Source organism: Mirounga angustirostris, unplaced genomic scaffold (assembly GCF_029215605.1).
Source record: "Mirounga angustirostris isolate CCGP_5_RB_7025 unplaced genomic scaffold, mMirAng1.0.hap1 SCAF_1, whole genome shotgun sequence".
Taxonomy (NCBI): domain Eukaryota; kingdom Metazoa; phylum Chordata; class Mammalia; order Carnivora; family Phocidae; genus Mirounga; species Mirounga angustirostris.
The window spans coordinates 26,085,169-26,099,136 of record NW_026991709.1 but is presented as its reverse complement, the minus strand read 5'-3'; the positions used below and the strand labels follow the sequence as shown (position 1 = coordinate 26,099,136).

At 37.5% G+C, this 13,968-nt stretch overlaps 1 protein-coding gene across 1 annotated transcript in view; it reads left to right on the top strand.

Annotated features, from left to right (window-relative positions):
- Positions 1–13,816, top strand: part of CXADR (CXADR Ig-like cell adhesion molecule) — a 55,826-nt gene extending 42,010 nt beyond the window's left edge. The window contains exon 8 of the mRNA XM_045902629.3: positions 13,457–13,816. Coding sequence (XP_045758585.1) covers positions 13,457–13,498 — 42 coding nt within the window. The 3' untranslated portion in view covers positions 13,499–13,816. The remainder of the gene's footprint in view (positions 1–13,456) is intronic.
- Positions 13,817–13,968: the final 152 nt, after the last annotated feature.

The window sequence follows — 13,968 nt, the reverse complement described above, 5'->3', positions numbered from 1 at the left end:
AAAAAGTTGTTGCAGGAAAAAATTCTAGAGTTAATGAAGAACCAAGAAATAAATTTCAGGATAAGGTCCGTGATCTATCAGTTTGCTTCTCGTTTCACTACAGAGCTGTGAAAATTTTAACTAATGGAGATTGAGAAAGGGGGGAGAAGATGCAGGAAATTAGAAGTAAAAACATTGCCAGTCTCCAACAAAGTACCTGAAACCATCATGATCTTGACTCTCTTCCCCTGCGTCCTTGTCCCCTAATCCACTAAGTCATAGTGGGTTGGTTGTCTTAAGATGTTAATATGATCAGATTAAAAACCAGATCATCAACCTGATATAAAAGCTTTCCAGGTCCATTCCACGTCTCTACGGTTTATTTTCTCCACACCTCCAGGTGCATCTTTATGCAGTAGCCATGTTCAATAGCTAAGGGGCCATGGTTTCATACCTTTGTGAGTGTGCAGTTTCTTTCTTTTTTTTTTTTTTAATTTTTTTTAAAGATTTTAAGATTTTTTTTTTTTTAAGATTTTATTTATTTATTTGAGACAGAGAGAATGAGAGACAGAGAGCATGAGAGGGAGGAGGGTCAGAGGGAGAAGCAGACTCCCCGCCGAGCAGGGAGCCCGATGCGGGACTCGATCCCGGGACCCCAGGATCATGACCTGAGCCGAAGGCAGTCGCTTAACCAACTGAGCCACCCAGGCGCCCAAGTGTGCAGTTTCTTAAGCCAGAGAACAGTCCTGTCTTGCTTACCTGGCCTGCAAGTGTAAGTTGAGTCATTTTTCCTGATTTGCACCCCTCCCCTCACTTATAAGATAAATTAGGGGTGCATCTGGGCCCTCAACATTGCCAGTACAAGTCTTTTAGGGCCCAAATCCTTTGCGTTCCAATTGTTTAACCTGTTTAATACGCCCTTTTACAAGTTTGAAGTGGATTTACTCCCCTCTATCCTCAGTGCCTAACTCTGACTTGCATATTGCTCAGTAAATGCTGAGTGAGTTTTCAGAAAGGAGACTGTGAGCACTGGGGGCAAGTGTGCATTGATTTGGTATGTGTCCTATGTTCTCCAAGACCGCTTCCTTGGTCGCTTCCAAAAAGACTGTCCGGAGAAAAAGGGTGAGTGAGTATGTGTGGGGAGAGGAAAGTGCACGTGGCTTAAAAGGTTAACTTGCACAGGGGTGCCTGGGTGGCTCAGTCGGTTAAGCGTCAGACTCTTGGTTTCGGCTCAGGTCATAATCTCACAGCCGTCATGGGATCGAGCCCTGTGTCCAGCTCTGCGCTCCGTGCAGAGTCTGCTTCAGATTCTTTTTCTCCCACTCGCACACTCTAAGAAATAAAATCTTAAAAAAAAAAAAAAGTTGTACAAATACAGAAGGGGGTGGGTGACCTGATCAGATAGGAGCAAACACAAGAACAAGCCTAATTATTATAAAAAACTGGACAAGTGTAGAAGCATTTTAGAAGTAAACTTGTAAAACCCTCCTGAGAAGAGATGCTGCTGAGTGGTCTGGAGTGAAGTTAGTGACTGTTTTCTCTCCAGGGTTATTTTGATAACTATGTATGGGAACCTCTGAATTGTTAGGAAACCCTTTGCAGATGACTGGTTTCTGTGCTAAGTCATTAATGGTGGTATATTTTTTTCTCGGACTTCACAAACTTCCAGAAATATTTTGAGTACACCTTCAGAGAGGCCAAAAAACGTACAGCCTTAAATATCATTGCCTACTTGTGGTATACTAATATTTCTTATCAGAATTTAGGGAGACCTACTTAGATAACTAAAATACCATTTCTTAGAAGATTTTAATTTCCGAAAAAAAAAAAAGTCAACTGTTTTCAAGTCTTTTAAAATAGCCTGAAATGACTAGTCATTTATTATTAATTTCTGTGTATAATAGTATTAGTTAGCTAGGGCTGCCGTGACAAAGTACCACAAACTGGGTGGCTTAAACAAATTTACTGTCTCACGTCCTGGATGCTAGATGTCTGAGATTTAGGTGTTGGCAAAATTGGCCCCTTCGGATTGCTGTCAGGGGAGGATCTGCCCAGGTTGCTCTCCTTGGTTTGTAGGTGGCTGTCTTCTCTTTGTGTCTCTTTAGATCCCCGTTCCTTGACAGGTATCTCTGTGTCCTAACTTTGCTTTTTTATAAGGACACCAGTGCCACTAGATTGAGGCCCACCCTGATGACCGAATTTTAACTAATTGTAATGACAAGGATCTATTTGCCAAATAAGGTTATATTCTGGGGTACTGGGGATTAGGACTGCAACCTAGTTTTGGGGGCGCACAATTCAACCCATGTCAGTAATGATGATTGGAAATTATGAAGAAGAACTAATAAAATAGTGAAAGTTGGCATGGAACACATGCCCAGAGGGTTTCTTTGCTTAATTTTTAGTGGAAAATAAAAATACCAGCCCCTAAATAACTATGCCAGCAAAGTTATTTAATGGTGTCCGTCTCCCCCATCACCTCCCCCAGAAGTGTACTATCTTTATTTCAAATATGGAGTGACCATATGTGCTGTTAACCTCATATCTGTTTTTCAAGTGAAAAAGGAGTTGATGATGTAGTTATGGATTTGTCTTATGAATCTTGCTGACAAGATGAAGCTATTTTTCTGGAGAAATAGTTTTTAACCCCAGGAAGACATGAAGAGGTGATATGGACCACTTCAGGAAGAAAAAAAAAATCCACCTGATTGTGGAAGCAGATAGATGGCCATTGCTCTACCATCACCTATGATCTAGACAAGAGTTGATTAAAACTCTCCATTTCTAGGTTAATTTTCTTAAAGCATTTAGGCTCACTCTCTTGCTCAAAAGCTTTCCAGGACAACCTCTAACTTAAAAGGTCAAATTCTAGCCTGATTTTAGACTTTCACAACTGCCCTTCCACTACCACACTTCTTCTATGCTTACACTTGCATATACATGTTTTGTTTTTTAAATAAAGTTTTACATGAAATTTTTAATTTAACAAATCCTCTCAGGTTATTCTGTATCTCTTCTCCTTTATGTTATCTACCTACCTAAAACCTTTGTCTTCAAAACTATATGTTGCATCATAGTGATACACTGTAACTTAACCAGTCTCCAACTGAGGACCATTTAAATTGATACCATCCTTTTGATATAATGAATAAAATTACAAGCAGTAGATTTGCATGCATGTTGTTTTGCATATGTATAACTATATCCTTAAGGTAAATGTCTAGAGAAGGAGGTGCTGAGTAAATAATATTCTGATAGCTATCATTAAAATAGCTTCTTGTTAACAGCAGCTTATGCTTGCAATGGATCAGAGTGCTTATCTCGCCCCAAATCCTCACCCATACTCTTAATCCAACTTTTTGATCTTTCTTGATTTCTGAGAAGAAATTTATCTCATGGGTTAAAATTCTGTTTGTTTATTCACTTGATTACCTTCCTGTGTTTAAAAGCCCTCTGTACTTTTGAGAACTGTGTTCATACGCTTTGCTCATTTTTCTTCTGTATTACTATTTTGCTAATTCGGAGGAGCTCTTAAATATTAATAAAATTAGCCCTTTGTCATATGAAATGAATTTTTTTTTTCCAGGTTACCCTTTCTCTTTCACTCTGTTTATGGTCTTAGCCTTTTCTGATCATGTAATCCTAACCCTTCCTAAGCCAGCCTCCTGGTTCAACCCGACTTCTCCCTAAGCTGAGTGTCACTTGTCTTCTCTCCTTAAGCAGATGTCAGGCCTTTCAAAGGTGGAACATCTTTACATCCAAATGATCAACACAGAGATTCTCAGTAATCTGTGTTGCTGATGGTAATTGCAGCACTCTGGCTGTGTGCACGTCAAGTCATAGCCACACGTACCCCATCACAGTGTGCTTTTTCTCAAGTTGTCTGTGGTTTCTTCAGGTTGCTGGTGTTTGGGCTCATAGCAGTTGCATGGAGTCAGCACAGAACTACGTTAATGAAGAAAATGAGTTATCTTGCCCTTGGAAAGAAGAGTTGTCTAGGTCCCCTGTTAGGTCAGGTCAATTCCAAGTTGAATGTTGGCTACTGGCACCGTGCTCTTAATGTTGCGAGGTAGGACATTTTCCCTCTCACGTAGTCCCGGAACTGTCAACAGCGAGAACACTTCTAGGGAACAGTAGAATGACCTTGCAATTTTTTTTTTTTTTAAGATTTATTCATTTGAGAGAGAGAGGGCACGAGGGCGGGGAGAGTAGAGGGAGCGGGAAGCCCGATGCAAGGCTCGAGCTCTCAACCCTGAGCTCGCGACCTGAGCCGAAATCAAGAGTCGACCCTTAACCGACTGAGCCACCCAGGCGCCCCTGACCTTGCAATTCTAAGAGGAGAGTGTGATACAGAAGATACCAATAACTGAATTGGAGCCTGTTGGAAAGTCACAGTCCTCTGACATTTAGCCTCCACTAGTTTTGATCTAACAAGGAGGGGACCTTTTATGTGTTCACAGAAACAACAGAACAAAAGTAAAATAATTACATGGAATGTAATCTGTTTAGCCAACTTAAAGATACTATATGCTATGCCCAGGAGAAGGTAAAGATACACTGGATAGTAGCCAACAGGGCTGTTACCAAGTTTATGTAGGTTTGATTTAAACTTTTTGCAATATGGGCAAAAGATTTGTAATTTAGTTAAGAAAATTGACATGGCAGTTTAAGTTTCATAAAAACAAAACAACCCAAAATATCCATAGGCTAGTTCAGTACCATTTTATGAAAAAATCAAGATTCAGAAAGGTTTCAATCCCCCCCAGGCCACATAGTTGGGAACAAAATTCAGGTTTCCTGACTCCTGAACTGGTATTTTTCTAAGGACTTCCAGTTCTTGGCAGTCTGGGCCCCGTGACAACCATATGAAAGGAAAGAAAAATGGAATTTAGAGTGTGTGGCTCTCTCTCATCTCTCACTGCTCGCAGCAACACCAACCAGGCAGAAGGCCAGTGGAAAAGAGCCGACTCTGGCCTAACGAGGGCTCTCTGTCCCTTCCTAAACACGGTCACCAGTGCCCAGGGCACCCTGAGCATTGACAGCTCACTTTTCTCCCAGATGGAATGATGCTCTCACTGGGGGTTATGACTAGAGTGCATGTTGTTTGGTACCAAGCCCATTTTTGCTGTTAACGTTGCTGATTACATAGTTTAAGTAAATTGTACATATCAGCTGTACTAGATACAGTGAAGACAACTTATTTAAGGAAATGATTCTGCTGGCACATAGCTCCAAAATGTTTTCATTCAGCTACAAAGAAACTAGACTTTAAATTAGGATCAGTATATTATGGATGTAGGTTATGGGAAAAAGAAAACACAACTCCTAGCAATAGACCCATACATTTTTTAAAAATTTTATTTATTTGAGAGAGGGAGAGAGAGCATGAGTGGGGAGGGGGGATAGAAGGGGGGCAGAGGCAGAGGGAGAAATAGGCTCCCTACTCAGCAGGGAGCCTGAGGGGGGCCTTGATCCCAGGACTCTGGGATCATGACCTGAGTGGAAGGCAGACGCTTAACTGCCCTGCCGTGGACCCATATTCTAAGAAAAATTCCTAACTACATAAATAATGACAAAGTATATTGATACACTTTAAACATTTATAATGTTTAAATTATATAAGGGATACATCATTTTAAATGGTTTTCCACTTAAAACTTTTTTGATTGGCACTCCTAATTATGTCAGGGGAGAGGGATTTTGTTGTAAATCTGTGTGCCAAATCCCTGTTAGATCCTGTATTTTAACTTCTTGTGTATTCCCTCCCAGATTTCACAGTTTGTTAAGCATCACAAATGGTATCTTCAAAATTATTTACCAAAGGATCTTACTAGCTATCAATATCAGATTTTAAATATAGTCTCTTATCATTGGGAAACATGAAATAGATTCACTTAGGTGACAAAACTAAATTTCACATTTTTCATGTTCCAGTCATTTTAGACAAATCTCAAATTTTTAAATACTTTCATTTTAATCAGTAAACTTAATTTCACTTCTTTAGAAGAAGTGTTTGATTCATGATTTATAAGATGCAAAAACATTTTTTCTATCGAATTTAGTGAAACAATCACATTGGCTTATTACTTATTAATTTAACTCTAAAATTAATTATTTACACATTTCCTATATGAATTCAAAAAGTTGGCAGTTCTGGTACATGATCAACTTGTCCTTTTCTTCCCCCCCCGCCCCCCCAAATTAAGCTCTAGGCCCAAGGTGGGTTGAACTCAGCACCCGGAGATCAAGAGTCACAGGATCCAACTGAGCCAGCCAGGCGCCCTTCAACTTGTCCATTTATTTCTAAACTTGAAAGGAATACTCCCCTGCACCCAATGCCACTCCAACAAAGGTGGTATATATTTAGATATATGACTGAAGACATTTCCAAAAGAGATTTGTAGCTTAATATTTAATGATAAAGATCGGTTGAGTCACATACATATGAATACCATGAAACTGCTAAAAATCATGTTTTAGAAAAAAAGAAAATAGACATAAGAAAATGTTTCACATTTTCAAATTGTGTGACCATAAAATGAATATGTTTCATAATACAACAGTATAGGACCATATAAAGTAAAAGCTCCTTTTTTTTAAAAAAAGATTTTATGTATTTATATGACAGACAGACACAGCGAGAGAGGGAACACAAGCAGGGGGAGTGGGAGAGGGAGAAGCAGGCTTCCCGCTGAGCAGGGAGCCCGATGTGGGGCTCGATCCCAGGACCCTGGGATCATGACCTGAGCCGAAGGCAGACGCTTAACGACTGAGCGACCCAGGTGCCCCAAGCATAAACTTTCTTTCTTTTTTTTTTTTTTAAGATTTTATTTATTTATTTGACAGAGAGAGAGACAGCTAGAGAGGGAACACAAGCAGGGGGAGTGGGAGAGGGAGAAGCAGGCTTTCCGCCGAGCAGGGAGCCCGATGCGGGGCTTGATCCCAGGACCCTGGGATCACAACCTGAGCCGAAGGCAGACGTTTAACTACTGAGCCACCCAGGCGCCCCAAAACGTCCTCCTTTTAAATATCCCCATCTAATAAAATATTAACAGTGGTTATCTCTGCTCGAGTGATTATAGGTGATTAATGATCTTTCTCTGTGCTTTTAGGTATTTTTTTTCCTAAACGTATACTACTTTTGTTAGCAGAAAAATAATTCTAATAAAGAAATGTGTAAGCATGGCATACTTAGAATTCCCCATTACCAATGAAAATCCTACATGTAGATCCATAGGAAAAGCAATGGTTTAACTTAAAAAAAACCAAAAATTTTAAAAACTTAAAAGCTAAAAAAAAAATTTAATAAAAACTGTAGCCACTAGTGCTTTTCATGGAAAAGGGAGATTAACTACAAATACAGCCTTCCACTTCTAAATTGGAAAAAAGAATATCTGATGCCCTCTTGTGGCCAATAATTTTAATAAGGTAGTTTATTCTTTTTCATTCAAATCCGTCTACATCAAGAGAATAACACCAAAATATCTATTCTATTCCTTTCTAAATGGCAAAAACTGCTCACCTACTATTCCTAACAGTTTAGTCTATGTTCCCAACATGTGTCCTGGAGTTAAACTACCAGGATCTGAAGCCCTGATAATTTAGGTCACCTGGGGCAACTTACTTGAATATTCTCGACAGTTTCCTCGTGTAAGATGAGAATAGTAAAGGGCGCCTGGGTGGCTCAGTCGGTTGAGCGACTGCCTTCGGCTCAGGTCATGATCCTGGAGTCCTGAGATCGAGTCCCGCATCGAGTCCTGCATCAGGCTCCCTGCTCGGCGGGGAGCCTGCTTCTCCCTCTGACCCTCCCCCCTCCCATGTGCTCTCTGTCTCTCATTCTCTCTCTCTCAAATAAATAAATAAAATCTTTAAAAAAAAAAAAGATGAGAATAGTAAAACACACATAGGTTTATCTTAGAATGAAAGGGACTTACTGGTAGTCCCCCAATATGGTGAACATCTTCTCACATGAGTAGACTCAAATCATTCTTTTACTGGTCTCATGTTCTTACATAGTATGAATGAGTTATCTTTTATTATGGCAAATAATGCATCAATTGTACATTTTTATACATTTGCAAAAGTAGTTCCATAGGTTATCTTCTAGGTATACAGAATTTGAATTATGGGGTTAAGAGAATATATGCATTAAAAACATTGTTAAGTTGTCTTTCACAAAGATTGCAAACCATGATCTTTCCAATGTTTGTCAATTTGTTAGGTGAAAAATGGTTATTTCATGGCTTCAACTTATATTTCCCTTGTCATTAATGTGCCATTAACACACTTCTGCTTTTAGCCATTTGCATCTTTTTGTATTTATTTAGCTCTGCTAAATAATTGTATGTGGAAGCTTTTCATATTCTCAGAATAGTAATTCATTTTCTTTTAAACATGGTGTGGAAATTTTCTCTTTGGAGTTTCTTTTAACTTTATGATGGCTTTGATATGCAGCTTACTTTTTAATTCCAAACCACCAACGTTCCTGTTAAAATTGGGAAAAGTTTCCTAAGCTAAAGTTAGTAAATATCTCCCTTCATATTTTCTATCAGTACTTTTAGTTTCATAATTAACATTTTATCTTTAATCTATCTGGGATATATTTTTATAGCTTAGGGTAGGAATTTAATTAAAAAAAAAATGCATACAGGGGTGGCGGTCTGGCTCAGTTGGAGAAGCATGTGACTCTTGATCCTGGAGTCGTGAGTTTGAGCCCCATAATGGGTGTAGAGATTATTTAAAAAAATAAACTTTGGGATGCCTGGGCGGCTCAAGTTGGTTAATTGTCTGCCGTTACTCAGGTCACGATCCTGGGATCCTAAGATCGAGCCCCGCGCTGGGCTCCCTGCTCCGCCAGGAGTCTGCTTGTCCCTCTCCCTCTGCCCTGCTCGTGTTCTCTCTCTCTCAAATAAATAAAAAAATAAACTTTAACTTCAAAAAAAAATTAAAAATGCATACTCAAACAGTTCACTATTAATTTTTTTATTAGTGAATTATTTTCAATTTGAAAAGTCACATTCACCATACATTAAACTTTTGTTTCTGGTCGTGCACTTGTAATTCTGTTTCATTGGTCATTGTTCAGTCCTATTTTATACTTTTGAGTATATATTGAGAAATCATGTAAAAATACTCCCTGTCCTTTGTTTTTTAAAAATAATTCTTGGTTATTTTTGAGAATTATTCTACCATTATGTAAACTTTTTAAAATCAGGGTTTCATGTTCCATTACAATTTTATCAGAATTTTAATTATGATTTGTATTGACTTTACGTATTAACTTGAAAAGTGAAGTTTCCATAGTGTTGAGTCAATCTAGAAATACAGCATATTCTTCTAGTTGGTTCTTTTTCTTTTTGTAAATTTTTATAAATTTTTCTCCATTTGACTCACTCCTTTCTGTTGTTAGTTTATTTCCAGGTATTTAGTACTCTTTCTTAGTATTAGGGGTTCTCTCCCATAAAGCACTATTTAAATTTTTTCTTATGAAATTAATATTTACATATAACTGGAAACAGTGGAGTAAAAGTATATAATACTACCACTCTATTAAAAGCATTTATTATTTTGGAACATGGTGTGGAAATTTTCTCTTTGGAGTCTCTTTGGCGTTTTCTTCTAGACACAGTATGATCAACAAACAAAATTTTTAACCACATTGCAATCCTTTAATTCAGAAATGTAATAGACTGCCCATGAAACATACATGCAATTTGGCTATCAATGATACATTTGTATTTGTTAAAAATAAGTCCACCAAACTTGGTCTTTTTTTTTTTTTTTTAAAGATTTTATTTATTTATTTGACAGAGACACAGCAAGAGAGGGAACACAAGCAGGGGGAGTGGGAGAAGGAGAAGCAGGCTTCCCGCCGAGGAGGGAGCCTGATGCGGGGCTTGATACCAGGACCCTGGGATCATGACCTGAGCCGAAGGCAGACGCTTAATGACTGAGCCACCCAGGCTCCCCCAAACTTGTCTTAAATTAAGTGCTCATAAAAAATGTTTTGTCTTTCTGCCCCACTAGTTACAAAGTAATAATGCTCAGTATAACTAAAGAGTGAAATGTACAATCTACAAAAATAAAGTTCTTTGTATCTGACCCCTTCCCCTGCCTCTGAGAACACTAGCTACTGTTAATTTGGTATTTATTTTTCTGGACAATTTTTGGCACCATCATAGAAATATTTTTCATCTCCCACTTGCAGTATTTCCCCAATTTATTTATTTATTTATTTTTTTGTAGCTACATGATATTTTCCATAGTATTCTCTTTAGTAGATGTTCAGATTTTACTGTTTACTTGTTGGCTACTTAGATTTTTGTTTTTGCCATTCACAATTTTGCAATAAATACTTCTACATAGATAATGGCCCCCTTGTTTGAGTATTTCTGAAGACAAATTCCTAGAAGTAGCTTCTTGGTCAAAAGATATGCATTTACAATTTTAATTGCCCTTCAAAAATGGTGGCGTTTTAAAAAAGCCAAGTTACGGATGTCTACATCAGAATACTTGGTATTTTCAAGACCTATGAAATTTAAGCAAGGCTCCAATTATGTAACTTATGGGAGTCGTTTCTGTAGCAAGTTACTCCTTTGAGGGTAAAAACAAAGTTTAGCACTTTTATTTGTGCTGATCATGTGCTTTAAGGAATAAACATCAAACCACGCTAATTGCAGTGGTGTATCTGCTACAAGTACTAATGGGGAATTTGCTTCTGACAAGGATTAGATGGGGTTTCCATGTCATTCTTTATGTTATCCTTTAAATTACATGAAAGAGGGGCGCCTGGGTGGCTCAGTTGGTTAAGCGACTGCCTTCGTCTCAGGTCATGATCCTGGGGTCCCTGAATCGAGTCCCGCATCGGGCTCCCTGCTCGGCAGGGAGTCTGCTTCTCCCTCTGACCCTCATGATCTATCTCATTCTCTCTCTCAAATAAATAAATAAAATCTTAAAAAAATATATTAAATTACATGAAAGAACAAAGGAATCTGGAAGGTGCCTAATGCTATATAAATTGGGAGACAGACCATAAACTCCGTGGTGAATAAAGTGTGTACATTTTTTTTTTTTTTAAGATTTTATTTATTTATTTGACAGAGAGAGACACCGCGAGAGAGGGAACACAAGCAGGGGGAGTGTGAGAGGGAGAAGCAGGCTCCCCGCTGAGCAGAGAGCCTGACGTGGGGCTCGATCCCAGGACCCTGGGATCATGACCTGAGCCGAAGGCAGACGCTTAACGGCTGAGCCACCCAGGCGCCCCTAAAGTGTGTACATTTTAAACAGGAATTACATAAGCCTTTTCTTGAATTAGCGCTTGCATGACAACGTCCCAGTATAAGCCTATGCTCCATTAGTAATTTAGTGATATTGTTGTTTCCTGTCAAATCTCACAGTATTACTGCCTTTCACAACTGCAGTACAGACTCCAGAGAATATTATAAGAACACTGAATACGATGTTAACTCACCAAATACTTGATAACTAAAGGAAGTTAAACTTCTTTTGATGATAAACTTGGGCCTTAATAATACCACTACTTCTCCATGTGATCTTTCCCCTGACCTATCATTGGTACAGTTTGCTTTGTCATCTCAATCCTGTCAAGTGTGCTGTATTTCCTATTGCAGTTTGACTTATAGTTCAAACAAATAAGGGACTTTGTCAAGGCTTTATTGTTAACCAACAGATATTTTAATGTCTTGTATCCTCACTTGCTTCATCTGTTACTTTTTTTCAAATCTTGGCTTGATACTGAAACTTCTCACAGTATTATCAATAATGAACTGAACCCAGGTATCACCATCAAGTATTGGCTTTACAAAAGCCAGGTTGGTTTGAGTTAGGGCTTCATTTCTCAGCTATTATCTTGGGCATTTTTTAACTTCTCTGAGAGTCCTTACCTAAATTGGGATAATAATGGTACCTACCTCATGGGGTTATTATGAGGATTAAATAAGTTATTGGCACAAAGATATGAAAAATTTTAAAACTTATTTAATGTTATCTAGAAAATGGATAGAACGGCTACTCTGGCAAGGTGAATGCACATGATAGTGTTTAAGTTTTGCTTCTTCCCAATCAATAAGAAATCACTTTAACAGTGATAGTTGAGTAGAAGTCAACATAAATGCTTTATTAATCTTAGATTGAATTGTAAGTTTGCTTAAAAGTAAAATATATTAAGATAACACTAAAAAACCGGAAATAAGCACTTTAGTATTGATATAATAGAACTTACCAAAATAACTTGTATTTTTTACCTATTAAAATTTTCATGTCCAAGTTTAATATCTGAATTTAGAGCTTTGCAGTTACACCTACAAATATAAGGTGGAAAATTAAAACAAATTATTGTGTCACAATCCCGTTTGAAAGAGCCTGAAAAGGCTTTCAAGCTGAAATTACGAAGCAATAGTCTTCATTAGAGCAGTCCTAAATTGTCTAAGGGAGACAGACTTAGAGATGTTGCAACTCCTGGAGTCCTAAATACCGTTAAGTTTGACAAACTTGTACCTCACGCTTACTAGACTGAATTTAAGACCCAACCACTGAGAGAAAGATTTTTTCATTAGAATGGATTGGAAAAGCTGTATTGATGAGTTTTCTTTTGCTTTAATAACTTTTCTAGCTAGGTGGGAGGCTGGATAGTCAATCAAAGGGCAAAATCTTCTACAGGTAGTATGTCTAACACACAGTCAAATGCAAAATTAGTCTTTTTCAAGGCACTCAGCCATTTAGCTGTCAGCACTAATGAATGAGAGATTTAGGTTTTATAGTAATCTAATGTGGAAAGAAAAATCTGGTTACTAGATGTGTGCCAAAAATACTTCCCTTCTTGACAGTATGGCTACTATGCTTCTAATTCTTCCAACAAGCTTGTAACTGCAACATGGGCAAACTAAAAGAACAAATGCTATCTAACTCCATGATAAAAATACTTGAAACCTGCCACCTTTACAACCGCCATTATCACACAAAACTGAAACATTTTCAAACTTAAATAAAACTAATCTCCTGTGATGCCAGTTACCCCTAGAAAAATAGGCTGTTTTGAATAGCAATTCATATTTCAGGAAAAAAGGATTATCATGTTTAGAAATGTATTAAAAGAGATATTTGTTTATCAAAGATAATATTAAAACTAGAAAAGTCTCTAAGGTTTAAAAACAAGTTTCCTGTTGAGGTTGCAGAATTTAAATTCCACATATTTTCAAACGTTTGGGCTATATGCATCCTTATGATTTGTGCACTTCTCTGGTACTCTATACTTAAATAGAATTTATCAGAAAAAAATGACAACAGGAATATTTGGAATAACCAAGGCCTTCTAATGATTAGCAAGCTGTGATTTTCTGATAGTCAAATAATTTATGACTATAAAGATGTGGGTAAAGGGAAAAAGTATTTATCTTTTTTAAAAAATTTAATTTTGGGGGAAAAAATCCAAATTCTTACATCTCTTTCTTTTTTGTAGTTCAAGTACGCTTACAAGACTGATGGCATTACGGTGGTATAAATATGAAGAAGTACTGAAGAATCCGAATGAAGTACTGTACTATTTGGCTTTATTTCAGACATCTATTAAAGACTTTCATGTGTTGAAAAAAAGAACCAGAATAGAGATACAAGAACATTTCTGCTTTATATGCAGTGGCACTAAGCATGTAAGTCAGATGCCGTATCAAAGTGAATACAGGCTAAATTCTTGGTTAGGAAAGTCCTATCTATAGCAACTTTGATGGCTGAAAGATGTTTTATTGTATTTATATTTTCAATTAGTACTACTAATAACCTGTAGACTTTTATATGCACATTTTGATACAGTTGCCTTGGGGAAAGTTATGCTTAATAAAAAGTTGATTTTTTTAAAGAAAAATTTAAATTCTTATATTTTTTCTTTGTTAAATATTTAAACACATTAAAGTGAAATAATCCCCTTTGCTATTTCTCCCTTTTTTTATGCACAGAAAAGAAGCACACATTGTC